Source organism: Cnephaeus nilssonii (assembly GCF_951640355.1).
Source record: "Cnephaeus nilssonii genome assembly, chromosome: 2".
In the NCBI taxonomy this organism is placed as follows: domain Eukaryota; kingdom Metazoa; phylum Chordata; class Mammalia; order Chiroptera; family Vespertilionidae; genus Cnephaeus; species Cnephaeus nilssonii.
The window spans coordinates 62,693,286-62,711,829 of NC_137073.1; the positions used below are offsets into that span (position 1 = coordinate 62,693,286).

General features: G+C 41.3%; 1 protein-coding gene across 5 annotated transcripts in view; it reads left to right on the forward strand.

The window, feature by feature from the left end:
• Positions 1-18,544, forward strand: part of ARB2A (ARB2 cotranscriptional regulator A) — a 372,775-nt gene that overhangs the window by 240,764 nt on the left and 113,467 nt on the right. For all 5 annotated transcript variants that reach the window (XM_079790343.1, XM_079790345.1, XM_079790347.1 and 2 more), the window contains one exon: positions 11,136-11,220. In XM_079790343.1, the coding sequence (XP_079646469.1) occupies positions 11,136-11,220 (85 nt within the window). The remainder of the gene's footprint in view (positions 1-11,135; positions 11,221-18,544) is intronic.

Consider the following 18,544-nt stretch of genomic DNA (forward strand, 5'->3'; position numbering starts at 1 on the left):
GTGGCCAGCCTGCAAACCACCACAGGCCCCTCACCCAGGCCACCCCACGCCCCAAGGGAACCCCTACCCTGATCCGGGACACCCTTCAGGGCGAACCAGCCGGCCCCCACCCATGCACCAGGCCTCTATTCTATCTAATAAAAAAGTAATATGCAAATTGACCATCACTCCAACACACAAGATGGCTGCCCCCATGTGGCCAAAGATGGCTGCCCCCATGTGGACACAAGATGGCCATCACAAGATGGCCAGCAGGGGAGGGCAGTTGGGAGGGACCAGGCCTGCAAGGGAGGGCAGTTGGGGGCGATCAAGCCTGCAGGGCAGGGCAGTTAGGGGTGGCAAGGCCGGCAGAGGAGGGCAGTAGGGGGCACAAGGCCTGCAGGGGAGGGCACTTAGGCTGCAATCAGGCTGGCAGGGGAGGGCAGTTAGGGGCAATCAGGCTGGCAGGGGAGCAGTTAGGCATCAATCAGGCTGGCCGGAGATGGTTAGGGGGTGATCAGGCTGGCAGGCAGAAGTGGTTAGGGGCATTCAGGAAGGCAGGCAGGCGAGCAGTTGGGAGCCAGGAGTCCTGGATTGTGAGAGGGATGTCCGACTGCCCATTTAGGCCCGATCCTACCGGACATCCCTTGAGGGGTCCCAGATTAGACATCCCTTGAGGGGTCCCATATTGGAGAGGGTGCAGGCTGGGCTGATGGACCCCCCCTCCCCTTGCACGAATTTTGTGCACCAGGCCTCTAGTATTTGAAATAATAAGAGAAACCCCTTCTGAAGAACAAATACTTTGAAAGCTCTCTTCCCTTTTTTGGCTTTCTATAGAATATTACATATGCATACAATACACTGTAGGAGCTTTGGCTGAAGAAGGTCATGATCTGTTAAGAGGTTATTATCCCCTGATATTTAATTTTCCCACCAGTGATTTAGCACTGGTGCACTTAATTACAAGAAAGAAACTTGGCTGTACTCTGGTCTCCTCCTTCCTTGAATTCTTAAGTGAATTGGCTCACCACTGCCAGTAGGGGGAGAAGAAATAAAAAGTTGAAATAGTGTTTTGCCAGACTCTTGAGCTAGAAGAAACCCTGGAGCTGGTCAGGATCCAGCCTCCAGTTAAGAAAGCTTCTTGTCATTTTTTTCATGGCTAGTGAACTTGAAAACTAACAGGGACTCATTGACTATGCTCCCACTTAAAACAAAACAAAACTTTCAGCCCATTATTTCTTTTATTCCTATCTACTGGTGTATATATATAAAAGCCTAAGCGTCCATTACAATGGAACTAACCCTTTGCACTCGCTTGCTTTTTTCTCGAGCTGCTACCGATGCTAACCTTGTCGAGTCACACTCGACATCCGAGTGCAAAAGGTTAATGGAACGACCAGTTGCTATGACACACACTGACCACCAGGGGGCAGATGCTCAATGCAGGAGCTGCCCCCAGCCCTCATCGCTGATGGGGCCTGCCTGCCAACCTCCCAGTCCCTACCCCTGGCTGGCAGGCCCCAATGGCCTGATTAGGGCCGGGGCCCTGGGTTGGAATGGGAAACCGGGGGTGGGTGGTGGCAGATGCAGCCTCTTTCCCACAGGGGCCGAGGGCCAGTTCCCTCCTTGGGACTGGCAGCCAACCTCCCAGCTTTTTTCCCCCGGCTGGCAGGCCCTGATCAGCCCGCCACAGTGGCAGTGCCCCCCCTCCCGCCCCCCGCCCAAAGCCAACAGGCCCCAATTGCCCAATTGGGGCCAGGCCCTGGGCTGGGATGAGGAACTAGGGGTGGGTGGTGGCAGACGCGGGCGGTGAGGGAAGGAGGAGGCGGGGAACTGTGCCGTGGCAATGTGTGGGCAGCAAGGGAAGGAGGAGGCGGGGAGGCAGAGAATCTGATTGGCCCTGATTGCCGGCCAGGCCTAGGGACCCCACCGGTGCACGAATTTCGTGCTCGGGCCTCTAGTTATAGATAAACAGCTGAAATTTTTATTTATATTTACCTTTCTGATGTTATAAGCAATTGACATCAGCCACGTCATGCTATAGCAGTTGTTTAGTCAGATCACATGCTTATATGAATAAGCTGGTTGACCTTGATTTTTTCTCAGTTTTTGTTGATAGAACACCCAGACATTTATTCAGCTGACCTCTCACCATAGCTGTGGTGGGTAATGTCTACCAGCCCTCATGGTGCACAGTAGGAACTGAGTTGACATTGGAAGAGTTTCAAAAAATAGGACTAGGCTAGTGGTCGGCCAACTCATTAGTAAACAGAGCCAAATATCAACAGTACAACGACTGAAATTTCTTTTGAGAGCCAAATTTTTTAAACTTAAACTTCTTCTAACGCCACCTCTTCAAAATAGACTCGCCCAGGCCGTGGTATTTTGTGGAAGAGCCACACTCAAGGGGCCAAAGAGCCGCATGTGGCTCGCAAGCCGCAGTTTGTCGACCACGGGACTAGGCTATATAATCCCATAGTGGTGTTATAATACCACCTATCTGTTTACGCTGTTGTTGTCATTCCCCATTAGAAGAAGTACCTTTATCATAAAAAGTCCAAAATAGTTTTACTCCATTCCTCATAATGCTGTAAACATACAAAGGTGGATTTATTTTCATCTATTCTAACACCCAGGTGTTTTCTGACCACATTAGTTTTCATATTTCTTCTTTTACATGTATCTAAATCCTTAATTGTCTCTTCCAAGGGCTTAAACTTTTTCTAGAGACATTTTATGTATTTCATGCTGATAATATTTTTGTGCTGTTTATCTGTTCAAATGGATACATGGACAGCTTCCAGCCCATGTGGAATTTAGGACCTCTCCCAAACTAGAAACATCCCTGTTCATTCTTTTTTCATCTGGGCATTCTTTGTGTCTCATTCTAGATGACAAATATAACACAATTTATTTAGGTTTACTTTTTTAGGTATTTCTAACTAACACTAGATTAGGTGTCCCCTTCAAAAATCAGAATATATTCTTTGGATTTCATCTGACTGAAATAGGCAGTAATTTAAAGCATCTTAATTTAATCAAAACTGCCAATTATTTCTTTGCTAATAGCCTTTGTTAAAAAAAAAATTCTAATGTTATAAAGTTTTACAAATGACCTATCTCTTGAATAGTTCCTTCAACTCCCTTGATTATGCCTTAGGCATGAAGCAGCATGAAGAGTTTTGCATTATGACATTCCAAAATTCAAACCCCAGCTCAGTCACTTACCTAACTGTAGTCTTGAGCAAGTTGTTTAATATCTTGGATATTCTCATCTATAAAATGTAAAACCTACCTTGTAAACATTGTTGGCACTGTAAAGAAGTTTAATAAATCACAGCTATTATTGTTGTTGTAGTAAACTTCACATCCCCAAATAATGTGAAATACATGAACTGTATTTTCCTTTGGTGTTATGAATGATTTTCATATTCAAAATATCTTACAAAAGGATGAACAGGGAGTTAGGAGAACTGAATTTTGATCATGTTTCTGGCTTAGTTACTCATTAGGTAAATAAATAATTAAGGATCAAGCATGTACCAGATACTTTGCTTAGACTTACAGTCTTGGGAAAGCCCCTTTTTGTTCTTCTGAGCCCATTTCATAATTGTGAATTAGAGATAATTTCTATTCCATCTACTTCCTGAACTATTTTGAGAATCAAAGATGATGAGCAAGAAAAAAAACTCCTTGAAAAGCAAGTGGCACTACATAAATAAATGAAATGTATTATTATAAAAAACACTATAATATCCCGAAGATAAAAATTATATCAGAGTTGATGGAGCTTTGAAATTATCCCTGCTCGGAGTTCATCCCTAAAGCAAGAACAAAAACAGAAACTATAGAAGACTATGCCAGGTGTCCTTGTAAGAACTCAATAAATGTGTGACCCCCCCTTGTAGATAATTTATGTGGTTTGGCAAGATAAGAGTCCAGTGTTTTCCAACACTTAGGATGAAACTCCATCCCCTGTTCTTTCACCTTTATTAGTCCTTGTCTATTCTGCAAGACTCCTTAAAATAATGAAGTCAAACAAGCCTGGGGTCAGTAAACAGAAAGGATGGTTGTCTTGAGCACGGGTATTGGGAGAAGGTGTGGTAGGGGAGCCTTTGTGTCCCTTGGCGTCCACCTCTTCCTTGCATCCTGCTCTAGCCTCATTTAGAATTATCTCAAAAACTGAGATATTTTGCAAATATCCCTCCCAAGAAAAACACCTTATCCAAACTGGAAAGTCGTTCCTAAAAATAGCAGTCAAGTTATAGATGAAGCCACAGTGCTTTCGGCCTCCTGACTGGCTCCATTATTTCACCAAACACTGCTTTAAAATGTGAAAGTAGGACAATGGTACAAGTTGCCTACTCATCCCTATTAGATTGCAAATTAGTAAAACTGTCTTTTGTTTTGTAAGCCAGTTTAAATTAATATTTTAAAGTTATTGATGTTAAGTACTTGTTTTCTATAAAAAGCTGATTTTTCAGTCCTGTTCATTAGCATACATAAAGAATGTTAAGTACTATATTTTTGTATTCCTTGTATAATTGTAAAATAACAATTTATTTTAAAGAAAGAATGTCAGAGAGGGCTACTTTTGGCAATTACTACAAGTGGGACCTACTCCCAACCAAAAGACCCAGTGCACATACTAACCATCCTCATGAAGAGCGGTCAAAAGTGGCCAAAGGCAGCTCCTGAGAGACACTTCTCACCTCAGGCTCCAGGACGTAAAGGCTGCAGGGGCAAGGATGATCCTGGAGACCGTATGCCAAGTGCAATGAGCCAGACCTAGGAAGGAAAATTCTCCATAATCTGACATATATGTGGCATCTAAAAAAGTAAACACACAGAAGAGAGTAGACGGTGACTACCAGTGGCAGGGAGGTGGAGGAAATGGGGAGATGTTGGGCAAAGAGTACAAAGTTGCCGGTATGCAGGTTGCATAAGTTTAGAGACCTGATGGTCAGCATGATGACTGTACTTTACAGTATTGGATTGAACACTAGAAATTTGCTAAGAGAATAGGTTTCCGTTTTTCTCACCACACACACACACACACACACACACACAAATAAATCTATGTGAGATTTGTTATTTAGCTTGACTATAGTAAGAAATCATTTTACTATATATATGTATATCACATCCTGTTATATACTTTAAGTGTATAGTTTTTATTTTAAAAAATGAAAGTAGAAAAGGCTGAGTGGGCAAAAGGCTGACTTACCCCTAGCTTCTGAAAGTCTCCAGCCAAGCTAGATGTATGGTCTCCATAATGGTCAGGAAGCCTTACCTATCACCATGCAGCTCTGTGTGCCGGTGCTGAAAACTCAGCTGGTGAATTGTTCTTGTTCTTATAGGAGGAGACAATACCTGCCACATTAAAGATCAGTTTCTAAGGCATTGGTGATTTACTACTCAGACAAATGAAATAAAAGTGAATAAAATCCTAAACTCCAAATACTTCCAAATACCTTGCATAGGAATACCTATTATCTATTTTCTCTTTAAACATAATATACTTTTATTTAAAAAAATTAATTCATTTCATATCTACAATAAAATATGGCAAACCCTTGGTTCAAATGTCAAAGAGAGTCACTCAGTACTGTGGCCAAAGGCACTTCTAATCATTATTAATAGTTCCCAAGCTTTTGGATTTCATAAAGAAGACAATTTACAACCCCCAAATCCCATAAGGTCATAATTTCAGAGTAAAAGACCTTTAAATTGAAAACACTTAACTTTAAGAAACACTCACTTATAGTGACTATTTTTCTCTTTTTCCCTCAGACCCAGAGAAACTCTAGTTACATGATCCATCCTCATATGCTGGCTCTGGGGGGCTTCTTTCTCCATGCTTGTTGGTTGGGATGAGGCTCAGGCATGGCTCTGTTGGTACCTCTAGTCCAGTGTGCCCTGTGTTGTCTGCTTGGGCACCTGAGAATAAGATCTCCAGGGAATGGGCATACACTCGTGCATGTTTTGAGTTTAGATAGGGCACCCATTTTCCTCTTTTAATCCTCACCCAAGTATGTTGAGAAAGAGAGAGAGGATGGGTGGAGAAAGTGAGAAAGAGAAACATCAATATGAGAGAGAAACATCAATCAGATCCCTCCCATACACTCCCTGATCAGGGATTGGACCCCCCCACACACACACCTAGGTGTGTGCCCTGATTGGGAATCGAACTGCAGTCTTTTGGCATACAGGACAACACTCCAACCCACTGAACCACCTCGCCAGGGCTAGATAGTGCTTTCCCACTGAGCTGCCTCTGTCACCAGCACTTTTCTAGCTCTTCATCTCAACTGAAGAACTGGGGTGGCTGGGGAGGGGGGCAAACTGGGGCATTGAGAAGAGGGATAGAATAAGCATTCGAACCGGATAGAGATTTGATTTCTAAACTATAGAAACACATCTCAGAATAGGGAATTATATTTGACTAGGGGCCCGGTGCATGAAATTCGTGCACTGGGGGGTCGGGGGTCCCTCAGCCCAACCTGCCCCCTCTCACATACTGGGAGCCCTCAGGGGATGTCCTACTGACAGCTTAGGCCTGCGCCCCACAGGGAGCATGCCTAAGCCGCAGTCTGGCCTCCCTTTGTGGGAGGCAACAGGGCTGATCAGGGGAAGGCACCAGCCCCATCGCCCCACTGCTGCAGCCACTGTCAGTCACCGCAGCCACCAAGGTGTTTTCATCAACACGGACTCCAGTCCCTTCACCAAGAAAAAATGACAACTTTCTTTAGGCATTTTCAAGATGTGTCTTTCATAGGATATGGATTTCTTTATTTATTTTTTATCCTCACCTGAGGATATGTTTCCATTGACTTTTAGAGAATGTGGAAGAGAAAGGGAAAGACAGAGAGAAACATCAAAGTGAGAGGGACACTTTGATTGGTTGCCTCCTGCATGAGCCCTGATCTGGGCCCCGGCCAGGGAGGAGCCTGCAACCTAGGTACATGCCCTTGATCAGAATCAAACCCAGACCCTGCTGTCTGCAGGCCGAGGCTCTATCCACTGAGTCAAACTGGCTAGGGCAGGATATGACATTTCTTAGCCCTCCAGCAGCAGACCTTCGTTTTTTTCTCCAGAAGTGTGGTGGAAAAACCCTAGATCACCTTTTTGGATTCTTATCACCCAAGTTACTAAGAATATTACCAGTGGCATACAGGAAACTTAGCCAATGTGCAGTCAGAAAAGATGTTTCCTCTATAGTTCACACCAATGGAGGGCTAGGCCCTGCCCAGGCCTAAAGCCTCTGGCTGAAGCTTTAGGCCTGGGCAGGCCCCTCCAGCTCCCTCTGATCACCGGCTCAGCCCCTGCCCAGGCCTGCCCAGACCGAAAGCCTCTTGGGCAGGAGCGGACCCCCAGCTCCCTACAATCAATCGCAGGGGGTCCGCTCCTGCCCAGGCCAACAGCAGACCCCCAGCTCCCTGCCCAGGCAATCAATTGCAGGGGGTCCGCTGGTGTACCAGGCCGAAGCAACCCCCAGCTCCCTGTGATCGATAGCAGGGAGTCCGCTCATGCACCAGGCCAAAAGCTTTTGGCCTGGTGCCGGAGCGGACACCCAGCTCCCCGCTTTCGATGGCAGGGGTCCACTAGTGCACCAGGCCAAAAACCTCTGGCGGAAGCTTTCGATCTGGTGCCAGAGCGGACCCCAGCTCCCTACGATCCCTTGCAGGGGGTCAGCTCAGGGCGCCTTTGTATGCAAATTAACCACCATCTTGGTTGGGTTAATTTGCATACTTGCCCTGATTGGCTGGTGGTCATGGCTTGGGCGTAGTGACGGTGCAGTCAATTTGCATATTACTGTTTTATTAGGTAGGATAAGATAGAATTTCAGATAGTTTGACTTAGTATATTATGGCTGTATGTCTTTCTCATACTTCTTTCTTTACATATACATCCCAGTGTGCTTACATTATTTTATTTCATTATACTCTATGACATGGAAAACATATTTTTAGCTTGTTTTGTCCATTTTTCTATATATTTTTCTTAGGGCAGATTGGGGGAGGATAAAGATTTCACAAGTGCACACATTCACATGTATACACTGATAAAATTTATGGTATCAAACCTTTACCATTCTACACAGGTACTTTGTCATTCCTGAGAACTTTTGTACATATTTTTATCTGTAAAGTGTTTATTTTCTACCCTATTTTTATGAGAGATCAAAGTCCAAACATGTGCTCCGGCTGGTGTGGCTCACTGGTTGAAAATTGTCCTATGCACCAAGAGGTCCCTGGTTTGATTACCAGTCAGGGCACGTGTCCAGGTTGCGGGTTTGATTCCCAATTGGGTGCGTACAGGAGGCAGCCAATCAATGTTTCTCCCTCTCATTGATGTGTCTCTCTCTCCTTCTCCCTTCTCTCTAAAATCAATGAAAACATACTTTTTAAAAAAATTTAAAGCCCAAACGTATGCCTAGATAAAAACTGAAATTTCAGAATCATAAAATGTTAACTTACATTTTACTTTAAATGTTTAAGTTAAAGGTGACCTGGATAAAATCTATTTTGTTCAGCTTTTTAAAGTCATTGGTAACAAGTTAAAAAATGATTAATTGCCTGCATATTGTAATGTACCATCACTTTTATTAATACTAGAAATATCCTATAAGACATAGTTTTACATATGTGAAGTGTATGTGAGCAGTATTAAGAGTGACTTATCACCTGGGTAATAGCTGACTTTCATCAGATTTGGAGGAACTACTAGGATGAATAATAATTAAAATATATGCCTAATCGCTGCCTGTCTGTCGGTAGTGCTAATTGCTGTCATTGAAAAGACTGAATTGTTTAAGAAAGAGAGAGAGAAAGAGAAAGTCATTCTTCATTGAAGCTATCTCCCTGTATCATTGGGAGCCTATTTTTAGTACCTATAGAAGTCATGATTTTTGAATTTATTAGGGGCTGTGATGAATGATAAAACAAATCATCCATTTACATATCTTGACACTGCTTTGGAGAATACTTATTTCTTACAAGCAAGTGTCACATTGTATATAAAAGCTGGCTAATTGTCTGCTAATCTTCTGCATTATCCAGAACTCTCTGATGTGGTATTCTATCAATAGTAATATTAATTTTACTTATTTCAGATGTATGAAATATCTTCTAAAACCCCATTTCTTTTATAATTTCTGTTCTTTTACATTGTATAATTTTGCATTCAGCTGCTAATTAAGATTAGGAGTTCAAGTTAAGAATACATACCCACTTTAAACCCTCAAGCTTTTATAATACATGAAAATACTAATATTTTATCTATTTTAAATGTAAAAAAGAGAGAAAGCATTTAAGAACATTACTAGATGTTGTGTTTGTTTTCATGGATTTTTTCCACACAGTTCAATAGTTTCATTGATCTACTGTTTCTTACAAAAATCTGCCATGCTTTGTGAACTTCACTTTCTAATCTCATACAGCAACCCTTCCTTTATGTTATTCCTGCTCTCCCTGGTCCCAGAACAGTAGGGTTGCCTTGACAAATCTATTCAAAAGCCATTCCTCAGCCTTTATTGGTGGGGACTGGGGCCTTTGAAATTCTCTCCTCACTGCAACACAGCTGACATCTTCTTCCAGACAGAATGAATTAAGGAAACACAATAAGACACTTGATCTACCAGTCAAGGATCTTTCCACAGTGAGGACAGATTCCATGGTGCACAACCAGGGCAGCAAGCATCTAAAAATACACAATACGTGGTTGTTTACCAGAATAACAATCAGCGATTTTTCCAACATGATTGATAGGATGATTTCTTTTAAAAATAAAATCTGCCTGGAAATTCATTGTGTGTGTGTGTGTGTGTGTGTGTGTGTGTGTGTGTGTGTGTGTGTTGGAAGTTTTTTAAGAGCCATATATGAGGTTAATCACATTTTTTTAAGCCAGACTTCAAATCAGATTTAAAATGTGTGGAAGGAATATAAATTATTTTTATTTCATTTGTCTGAATTGTAAATTATTATTATCTTCAATATTGAAAGCTTTGTGTCCTCAGACACACCGCTACAATTCACTAGATTGTGTTTCTCTTGAACCCTTTAATACATCCTTCATTGATCCAGGTTGAAGTAAAAATTTGGTATCATTATAAGGGCTAGATTTTGAGGAGTAAGTATAAAATCTATTTCTTCTAGTATTACAAAGACAAGGAATATAGTTTTAAAATGTAGATACTTTTTCACATGTTCAAAATAATATTAATTTCCATCTAAAAGTTAATAATGGACATCCTTTTTAGTTTCTTTTAATTATAGTCCTAGCCTTCTCTTAGAAATATATTACATCATTAGAGGCCCGGTGCATGAAATTCGTGCACGGGTTCGGTCCCTAGGCCTGGCCTGCGATCGAAGCACAAGTGTCTGGTGTAGATGGGTAGGTCCCAGCTGACCTCTGGGCCCTGGGCAGCACCTGGGCCCCTGTGCATCCCCCTCTGCCTGAGTCACAGCACCCAAGTCCCCACATGGAGATGCTGTGAGCGTGGCCGGATGCTGTGGGTCAGGGAGCAGCGTGGGCCTCTGGGCCTCCCAGTGGCGCCGCAAGGAAGCCGGGCGGGCTGCATGCTATTTCCCAGCCGGCTTTGCAGCCTGGCTCCTGCGTGAACCCACAGGGAGCCCGACCGGCCCCTGTGGTCCCGGTGCCTATGGCCCAGCTCACCCGGAAGACACCGTGCAGGTGCAGGGTGGGCTCCTCACAGGCACCTGAGCGCGGGGCGCTTCCCTGGAGTGCAAGCCCTGGCGTCCCGGGGAAGGGTAGCATGGGTAGTGAGAGCGAGCTTGGAGGACACCCACCATGTTCCGCGCCGCCCCCTGGTGGTCAGCGCACATCATAGCAAGTGGTCGAACTCCCAGTCGAGGGGAAAATTTGCATATTAGACTTTTATTATATAGGATGGTTTAAAGAAGATCACGTCTTCTTAATATCAACACACGTGATTTGCTGAATTATAGAAGATAAACTTTCCACAGTCATGTTGGTCATGAATAATTACTGACTGTTTGCATAAGAAAACTTTTTATAGTGTATGAAAAATAAATTGAATATACTTCTAGTGGATAAATTAATCTCTACAACCTGAAAAGTTGGTCTTGGCTTAAATTATGCTTCAACAGGAAATTGTCTCTATTACATTGCAGAACTGCTGTAATTGGGTCTCTAGCTCAGAACCATTAGATACTTCAGTGGAGTCCATGCTGCCTGACTGCCCCCGAGTCTCTGCAGGTATGTGTTTGATGAGATGTATGGGTTTTGTGTGTTTTTTAAGGTGAAAAAAAACAAGCTTATGAAATGTGGACTTCTGTTTTGCAAATTAAGCATGTTGTTCGGCCTTGAATCTTCAAATGAGTTATTGATAACATACAGCATGGGTCTGATCCACTACCAGAAATTAGTTAAGTAGCTGAAAATGCTTACAATCAAACTCTGTGAAGATGAATAGGTGAAGACAGTTGCTGTTGAAGCTTAGGGAAACAAGATGTCCATAAATTAAAAGTTGATTATAAGACAAGGACTGGGTAGCCATGCAGGATCTCAGAATATTTGTCTCTGGTTGAGTACCAACTAAATGATACAACAGGCAGTCAAGTCTCTGAATTTGGAAAAAGAGACTGCTGTGACATAGAGTCTTTAGAAAAGGTTTTCATGCAAAAGATATTGGCTGGACTTTGTGTGTTAGGATTTGGATTGTCAGAAGATATACAGGATGGCATTTCAGTCCAAAGAAACAGAGCAATGTAAGGAGTAAGTGCTAGAATGGATATGAAGATGTTCTCAGGAAACGAAGGCAGAACTGGCTGCTACTGAATGGAAGGAAGTGGAGGGTGAGCCCCTCAGGTGGGCTCCAGACAGTGGACGGATGGCTGACACTGGTTCCCAGCCTACAGGCTTTGTACTTTTGTCTCTAATCTCTAGATTGCTTCTGGTTTTGGCTTTCACCAGTCTCAAACATTGTTGATAGTAAACACAAATTGAGCAATGATATCTGGTTATGACTACAGAACAGAAATGGATTTGCTTTGGCCATAGACGCCAAAAAATAAGCAGAAGTTTTGAACATGAACTACTCCAAGCAGCATTCAGAGGAGAGAGTGAATCACTGCATATTTAGAGTTGCAGACATGTTTATGCATTTGAAGGAAATAATTTGGACAACATTTTAAGTACGAGGTAAAGAACTGTTATAACTAAATTTCACTATCATTATAGCTTAAAAGCATGGGAATGGGAAGGAACAGTTTTGCTAGTAGGCCACTAAAGGTAATAAGAAGAGAGGTCAGTCCCATTTCCACCCCTTCATTCCCAGATCTGGGAGAAATAGGACAGTCTATTAAATGCTGATTTAGAGCGAAGATCACTTCCTAGAGGACATTGTCTCATCCTAGAAGACACTGTAACTGAGTCTTCAAAAATCCTTTCACCGTTCTATCAAGCCTGCTGCATAAGGGTCATGGGGAACATGGTAAGACCAGTGAAAGTTGGCAGGCCTAAGGCTCTTTTTTGTCCCGGCGCTTGTTCTTCCTGATGGAAGCCAGCTGTCATGTTGTGAGCCGCTCTGTGGAGAGGTCCATGTGGCAAGGAATTGGTGTCTCTGGCCAAGAGCCAGTGAGAACCTGAGGCCTGCCAACAGCCACATGAGTGACCTTGGAAGAGGATCCTATCCCAGTTGAGCTTTGTGATGCCTGCAGCCCCAGCCAACACCTTGACTGTGGCCTGTGAGAGACCCGGTACCAATTACCCAGCTAAGCCATGCTCAGAAACTGTGGGTGATGTGTCTTGTTTTAAGCTACCAAATTGTGGGGTGATTGGTTCCACAGTAGTAGATAATTATTAATGCAATAGGTTTAAACTTTAACTCTCGTGGTCTTAAGCCTGAGTAAAAGCAACCTTACTTTTTTGAGACTAAAGCCTTATAAAGCTCATCTTTGCTCTGATACCTTAGGGTTAAGATCTAAAAAGGCACTAAAAAACTCATTGAAGACAATTCATTCCTCTACTTGTTCCCCTACTGCCTCATTAGACTTGGCTGTACAATTTATCAGAGAAAAGATATTAAGTTTCTTATCACACTTATTTGATCTTACATTAAGTCATCTCACTATTCAGCTCTTCTCTGACCAAATTTTTCTTAGGGCAGAACTTACTCTCTGTAACCTTCTATTCCCTGTGGGATTTTATTCCAACACATTTGGCTTAAATTAGGAGAAGATTCCCTATACATTCCCCTGCCTATTTCAAATATTTATTGAGCATTTATTATGTTCCAGGTACTGGGGACATAGCAGTCAACAATAACTTGTTATGACTATTTTCCAAAAAAAAAAACAAAAAAAAAACCCACATTTTTTAAAGAACTGTTTCCTGGCCCTCTGCAAGTTGGTAGGTTCTTTCTTGTGAAGCTGGTATCAACATTAGGTTGCATCAAATGAAAAAAGAGTTAGGGCCAGCACCCCAATGTTTTCCATACCGACTTATAAAAACTGAACAGCTTTCAATCAAAATCAGTGATTTCCCTTAAAGAATCCTTACAAAAATGTTAACAAGGGGTGTAACATGATCAAAATGGGGTTTTAAACAAGATTTGAAGAGAGAAATGAGAAGCCAGAAAACAGTAGACTCAGCAGGCTGTGGTGATAGAGCAGGTATATGAGGTTGATGGCATGTACTGGAGAGGTGGCAGTGGGAATGGAGAGGGTGGGAGAGCTCTAACAAATAGGACTCGACACTCCTTGATGATAAATAGATGGGTTGTGGAGGCTAATAGAAAAGGAAGAGACAATGGTAAGTTCCAGTGAAATGTTACTGGAATAATGAAAATATCATTGCTAGAACAGGGGAAAAGGAAAGGGAATTCAATTAAGAAGAAAAAATGATGAAATTGTTTTATGACCTACTTAATTGAGGTGATAGCAATTCTGGTGATGGCAGGAAATTCAAATGGAAATAACCAAAGGTTGTTGAAATACGTTTGAATCACCTGAAATTCTCTGATCAATAATCCTGTTATCTATAATTTAATAAAATGTTCGTATTATTTGAAGATTTCAACATGTGTACTGACCACTAGTTAGTAATGGGTATTCAGACTATGCATTCAATTTAGCAAAGTCTTTTTTTCCAGCTTTCAACATTATAGAGTTCTTGTTGTTGTTGTAATATGCTTTTTTATCTTTTGACTGGAAGTATCATGGTCATAGCAGTAAAATTACCTATAAAAATACATGTTCATTTAATAATGTACTTTTTCCATTATTACTAAATATGTAGTAATCACTAAATTTAATCCTATAGGAGTGAAAACACAAAAACTTGTGTTTTCCTTTACAGAAAATAGATCTATTGATCATAATAGTTTAATTTTATGAATGTTGTTACCTATGAATATATATTTTAAGAATAGATACAATACAATTTTTAAATTATACTTAAAATGTCACTGATAATTATTTCACTATAGTCATATTGTTCTTACTTTTCTTTTGAAAGCAAATGTAATACTTGACAATGCCATGCTTAAGAGTGGGCAATGTTGCACCTTCTACTTAAAATGAAGTCTGATTTTTCATTGTCATAACATATAGTGAGTGTTGGAATTTTGATAAATCTTGAGTATGTGTCTAGTGCCCCATTTTTTCCTATTAATAGTGTTTCCTACTAGTAACATCAGTCAGCTAAAAACACTGTTTCTCAGAGAATTATGTAATAGGTTAATAGGATCTGGTTTAGAGTATAGCCCACACTGATTGTTTGTACATTTGTTATAAAATGGCAACAGCAAATATCTGCTCATTTATAGAAATGTTATGAAGATAATTTTTTAAGTGTCTGGAGGGGTATTTGAGTTCATCAGAAGGAAGGCACTGTAAAAAGTAATGTGATACTATATATTTTCATTAGGCATTTTAGAATTTAAGGCTATAATTTATTTTAGGAGTATTATTGATCATTTTAATCCTATAGGAGTGAAAAGGCATTTCTAAAAATATTCTCCCTTCCATTTCCTTATCTAATTTTATTTTTAAACAACAAATAACTTAGTTATTCGTGTTTTCCTATGTTTTCTGTGACATTGATAGGGTCACAGAATACTATACAGAAACTAGAGTCACAGGAAAGTAGAAAATATAGTGACAAAATCAAAAGGCAAACTACCAGTGGAAAGAAAAATGTTCAGTAGGTCAAAGAAATCGGGGCACAGTAAAGCTTAAAGCAACATTTGGGTAGCAGTAAAGATGAAATTAGAAATGATCTTGCATGGTGTGCTGCTCCCCAAAGATAGCTAATATAATTTTGGCCGTGTCTGAGGAGACATTCCCCCAGGGTGAATGAAAGGAAAGCAAAACCTGAATGTTGGAAAACAGACAAGGTTACAGAGCATTGACATCTGACTTCTCACAAGTCTGGACACAGCTTGTTTGGCTGGCACATGACTGACAGGTTGCTCTTGCCAGGCTGGTTCTAAGGCTGCTGCTAACGCTCCTAGACTTCCCACTCCCTCCAGCTGTGCTCCTTATACGCCTCTCTGGGTATGTGCATTCAGTCTGCAGGTATTTGCTGTGGCCTAAAGCTGCTCCAGGGACAGACATAGCAGGGAGTTACGACAGAGAAGGTCCTGCATGGAGCTTACCATCTAGTAGTGGAGACAGGTATTAAACAAGATAACTAGGAAAGTATCTAATATGTTAGATAGTAGAAGTTGGTAGGAAAAATATAAAGCAGGAAGAAAGGACCTGAAAGATATGTATGTGGAGGGGAGGATTTGAATTTTTAGGGAGGTGGCAGGAAAGACCTTACTGAGAAGATGACATTTCTAAGACATGCCTTTTAGTCCTGACCTCTACCACCTCCACTGATAAAAACAACGGTATTGCCTTCCTGACTTTAGAGATCCTTTTCCTAGACTTCAGGGTTTCTATTCAGCTCTGAAATCTGTGCCCTAATTCCTTCCCCATAGTCTCTTGTCCTGAGTCCTTGAAAACCTGACCAACACATCAGACCCATATTACCCTAAGGTGTATGGTAACCATAAAGCATAGCTACCAGCAAGTTATTAAGGCTATTCCTATCCCACTCTTCCTTACACAACACACGTAGAAACATCTGCTTGGCCCTCTGGAGTTCACAGACAGGGTTGCTTATGTCCAGGGGTGAGATGATGGTGCCCTCCTGGCTGACCTACAGAATGAGGAGGCAATATTTTTAGATTCTTGTGACCACCAGGCACACAGGATGGAAAGCCCTGCCCCACAGCTTTAATTTTTCACCTGTTGCCTGAACCTAAATTCACTAAATGATGTGGTCCATGTGTCTGATGCCTATCAACATATTTCCTCCCAGGACTTGTATTATTCTCATTTTTCCTTGCTCTTGTCATGGCTTGAGACAGGCTTTTCTCTGTTATTTCAGCTTACCTAGAACACTTGGTGTGAATTGGGGCACCTCACAATTAGACCAATAACAGCAGAAATGTTTTAAAAAAAAGAAGAAGAAGAAGAAGCGGGATTGGGCGGGGGGGGGGGGGGAAGAGTCTTAGTAGATCTCTTAAGAGTTAAGAACTAAACTTGAAAATGACTGTGTTTAGATGATCTTGTCTTGGTTGTGAATATAGGAGAAGGGGGCTGCTGATAACATTTTCCTAAACTGTCAAGCTCATTTCCCCTCCAGAAAAGACAGTGGGAAATTAGTGATTTCTAGGTGAATTTGAATTGTAGAAAACCTGCTAATGTAATCCTAATATCATCTAGATTGACTGTTTACATTGACTAAACTTACTGAATATTTGCTAAATATTCACTTCACTTTATTGCTGAAAATATGTCTTGAGGAAATGACACTATGGAGTTATATCTCTTTGTTAGTGAATAATCACTTCCTTCTAAAGATAGCAATGAAAAATCAACAGTAATTGCTTCTAGAATGTGGTGTCATTCAGAATGTATAGACAAGTTGAATTGTCTAATATGTTTTTAGACTCAGCTCAAACTAATTAGAAAATTGAAAATCTATACTTTGCCTCACAAGCAGACCTTAAAAGTCAGGGCATATTAGCATATATGATACTGTATCACTTTTTTACTCCATGTACTGCACAAGAATTGTTGCATTCCTCTTTTCATTTGAAGGATATATGTTTTAATCCTTTAAGTGATGCTTTCAGTAACTAAATAGTACTTCTCAGACAGTTTTTGTTCTATACTCTAGAATTGGCCTTGTAGCTGTTATTCATCAGTTAGCTTCCCTATTCATTGTTCTATGCTACCTAACAATTATTAGTAAATTTAAGGGATATGCGTCCTAAAAGTTGACCACCAGAAATTCTTGTGCTTTCAGTGAATCATTCATGATAATTCATTGAAATCAGGAATTCTGGGGATTTAAAGAATCATTTAAAATAACTCATCTAAATTCTATATGATATTTATATAGATCACCAATATTTGCATACTTAATCAGGTCCAATGTGATCCCGTGATTTTGACTCTTAGTTTTCCAATAATCACAGTGAATATAAGTAGTCTCATTCCAGAAATCTTACTTTTAAAAAAATTAAAAATAGCCACCATGTTTTTTACAGCTTTCTGAACCAATTTGTGAAAATCCTTCGAAGAATTTGGCAGTAAAGGTGGCAATTTCCTTTTACTGAGCTAACTCTTCCCTTTAAAGATAAAAAATTGTAAGACTAATTATTTTTTAATGCTTTGCGATACATAACTGAATAATATGAATTTGTATTTGTACTTGAAAGTTATGTTATGAATTGATTTGGAAGAGCTGTTACTTTTACTGTCCCACAGCAGTGTCTCATGGCTCTTAATGCTATGTTCCTAATTGTTGGAAAAGTAAGTTGAGGATCACTGGTACCCAAGACAGAAACTTTTGTCCTATTTACCATAAGTGTTGGTCTCCTTGCCATGGCTGTGCTTCACTTGTCCTCTATTTCTCTGCCCCTGAGTCAAGTTCTGTCTGGGTCACTGCTCTTGATGGCTTTCCCTGTGTGTGTGTATATTTCCCTCCGTGTCTCTCTCTCTCTCTCTCTCTCTCTCTCTCTCTCTCTCTCTCTCTCTCTCTCTCTCTCTGTGTGTGTGTGTGTGTGTGTGTGTGTGTGTGTCATCTGGTCTAGTCTCTGTGTAGGACTCTTACAGATTTTGTCTTCTGTGTCCTCCTGACTTCAGTCTCCCCACTGGGGATTCTTTGTCCTATAGCCTCTGGCATCACATCTCCCCCAGCCCACAGTCTCTGCCCGCGCCTGCCTGACCTGTGGGGTTCACTGAGTCCCCTGAGCTTTACTTCTCTTTGACTATGGGATACGTGCATCCCTCAAGTCACAAGGTCTCTGCTCTTGACACATATTCCCTGTCTGCTCCCTCCTACACCCTACCCTCCCTGCCGGCTCTGTCCTGTCACTGAGAGACATCAAATCACCAGAGATAATCTATCTGCTGGCAAAAATACCCCAAAACAAACCTCATCAGAGAAATTGCATTGCTTTCTAGACATGATTCAAAACATCTAAAATAAATACTTTGGTATGAAGTGAAAATTCAAAAAG